The sequence below is a fragment of the Triticum dicoccoides genome, chromosome 6B (assembly GCF_002162155.2).
Source record: "Triticum dicoccoides isolate Atlit2015 ecotype Zavitan chromosome 6B, WEW_v2.0, whole genome shotgun sequence".
NCBI classification, from domain to species: Eukaryota; Viridiplantae; Streptophyta; class Magnoliopsida; order Poales; family Poaceae; genus Triticum; species Triticum dicoccoides.
The window spans coordinates 534488847-534491739 of NC_041391.1; the positions used below are offsets into that span (position 1 = coordinate 534488847).

General features: G+C 56.3%; 1 protein-coding gene across 1 annotated transcript; it reads left to right on the forward strand.

Moving 5' to 3' along the window:
• The first annotated feature begins 258 nt into the window (after positions 1 to 258).
• On the forward strand, positions 259 to 2019 carry LOC119326139 (protein MODIFYING WALL LIGNIN-1-like). Its single transcript, XM_037599850.1, has 3 exons — positions 259 to 788; positions 899 to 1110; positions 1233 to 2019. Exons 1-3 carry the CDS (start codon positions 675 to 677, stop codon positions 1540 to 1542), a joined length of 636 nt encoding a protein of 211 aa, XP_037455747.1. The 5' UTR covers positions 259 to 674; the 3' UTR covers positions 1543 to 2019.
• The last annotated feature ends 874 nt before the right edge of the window (positions 2020 to 2893 follow it).

The window sequence follows — 2893 nt, forward strand, 5'->3', positions numbered from 1 at the left end:
CCATGGATACTGTCCTCCCGTGCCGGGGGCCTTTCTCTGGATTTCGCCTTTTGGATCTTTCGCACGCACAAGCAGCGGTCATAATAAGTAGCTCGTGTTTTACCCGGCCATTCGGGTGGCGTGATCACGACACGACTGGCTATCATGCATGCATGTAAACAACCGCAAGTGGGCTGCGGACGTAGGCCGATTAGGACAAGCCACTATGGTGCGTACGTGTGCGTATGATTCGTTCCGTGCAGGCTTTCGGCTTTCCTAGCTCTCACCTCCCCCAAGCAAGGAACCCCCTTATCCGGTTTTGACCAAACCGTTCGCCGCCGGGTCAGTTCGTCCGCCCATCAACATGGGACCCGAGCCTCCTCTCCTGCCAATTCCTTCCTAGCCAGCCAGCACGCGGCCACAAAGCTTTACCTAGGCAGCGGTCCATACGGGTGGACGAATCCATACGTTTTTCAACGGTTTGTTTAGCACCCGGTCTCCCTCCTCCGCCTCTGCTTCCGTCGTCTCCCGCCGCCACCAACGGTGTCTGATTGGTCGTTGGTCGCATAATTCGCTGGTATATATTCGCGGCCATGTCGCGGATCATTGCGTCTGAATTCCTGGAAGGGAAAGCGAGGTAGCCGTGAATTGGGTACGCAGCAGCTCGGGTTTCAGCTCGGGCTCGTCCGGTGGTGATGGAGAAGGGAGGAAGAGGGCTGTCCTGCCGGGCCGCGGTCTGCGGCATCGTCGTCCTGCTCTGCGCCACCGCCTTCTCCTGCTCCCTCGCCGCCGAGTTCCGCAGAGTCAAGGTCAGGCTCCTGCTCCTGCTCTCTTTGTTGCGCTCGTCGTGTTGCAATTGGCGAGAGGCTCCGGTTCCCGGATCGGATCTGAATCGCCTGCCTGTCGGTTGCTCGATCAGGACGAGGACATGAAGCTGGACGGCAGCCTCTGCTCCCTGCCCAAGAGCTCCGCCTTCGAATTGGGCGTCGCGGCCATCGCCTTCCTCTCCGTCGCGCAGCTCGTCGGCACCACCGCGGCGGCGACCACCATGTGCGCCTCCAGCTCCAAGCCCAGCAAGTCCGTCGCCACCAGAGGCCGCGTCGCGCCCGTCGCACTGCTGGCCCTCTCATGGTACGTGCAGTTACGGTGTAATATGACCATGGTGGAAAAATAAATACGCGCCAAAGCACCACATGAGAATTCTGTGTGGCCGAGCCAAATCGCTGACGAGACGGTGGCGTGCGTTCGTGCAGGGTGTGCTTCGCTCTGGCCGTTATCCTGCTGGCGACGGCGGCGAGCATGAACAGCGGGCAGCGCTACGGCCGGGGGTGGATGGACGGCGACTGCTACATCGCTAGGAACGGCGTGTTCGGCGGCGCCGCCGCGCTGGTCGTCATCACGGCGCTCCTCATCCTCGGCCTCACCTTCGCCACCAAAACCGCGGGGGGTGGCTCGAGCACGACGGCGTGCGCAAGAGGAGACGCCGCCCGCACAACTACCATCCGTGTCGACGCGGCAACAGGCGCGGGCGCGGAACAGCCGGGCAGGCGATCCAAGCAATGATCGGTGCTGGCATCGGCAGATCGATCGGACACGAGGGCGGGGCGGGCCAACCGGTGGAGAGGTCGATGGCACGCTTCGCTGTTCGTCCCGCAAAGGCCAAGCCGAGTGGGGCATCTTCCTCTCCTTTTGGTCTCGGGTGGGGGCATCTTGGTAGGCTGGCAAAGCTGAGAAAGGCGATCTCGGGAGTACTGCCGGTGGGTTGGATGGGAGGGACACAGTACATAATTACTGACACGTTTACTGACGTCGCCGTGCAAATTGTAAATGACATTACCGAACTGGTAAGAAGGAAAGATCCTCAAGGATCGTACAGAACAGAACAGAAATTACTCGGGTTTGTGCTCTGCTGCCATTTTGAGCACTAACATCGATTGGCGGCTAGTGAGCATCTCCAGCCGATCCATAAATAGTGAGGTAATAGCACCCAGGTACCCTAACTTGCATAGAATATGATGATTTAGTCCCAAACTTGCAAAACATCACTCTACCATACCCCAACTTGCACCTCATGTGATGATTTAGTCCCAGACCAATCACGCCAATTGGCAGCCAGGTGGCTGGACCGGTCAGCGCACGCACTTTTGCAGAATCCCCCTGCCATTTTCTTTAATCAACCCGCACTCCACCTCCACCTGAATTAAATCTGTCGGAATCCACCTCGTGTCCGTTCGAGAGGGTTCACTTGGTCGCTGTCGGGGCGACAGAGCTCACGGGCTGGCTGGGCGATGGTGACGTCAGCGACGAAGGCGTTGTCGCCGCCGTTCGCCGGCGGCGTGGAGACGCCGGGATCTTCTCATCTCGTCCGGCCGTTCGGTATCTTCCCTCCTGATTACTGTGAGCTCGTCGCTCAGCCTCTGCTTTCTTTTCCTCCCTCTCCTCGTCGCCCCGCCTCTGCTTTGCTCTGAGCTCGTCGCCCTGCCGTTTGCAGCTCGAATTGCGTCCATTTGTGCCCGAATCAGGGTCGTGTAGTGGTGTTTTTTTGCTTAGGATCATGTATGGCGAAGTGGAGCTAGGGTTTCAGCCGATGAATTTAGGTTTGGGTTCGACATGATAGCTAGGGTTTATGGCGGACAAATTAGATGTTTATGCCTTTGTAGTTGGCTTTTCGTTTTGCTTTAGCTTGTACTCTACTCAAGCATCAGTTTGTGTTGTGAAATTTAACTCCTTTTTGTTGTTGAAGATGTTTTGTACAGAGTATAAACTTGGCTATTTTGTTATACACCATTTAGTATAGTTTTGGTAATGCTAATGGTATGTGCAGCGAAGTTTCAGTGAATTGAATGGTTTTGTTAATGGTGTGCTAATGTTGCATTTCATTTATGGTTAGTTTATATTTAGTTCACTGAATATG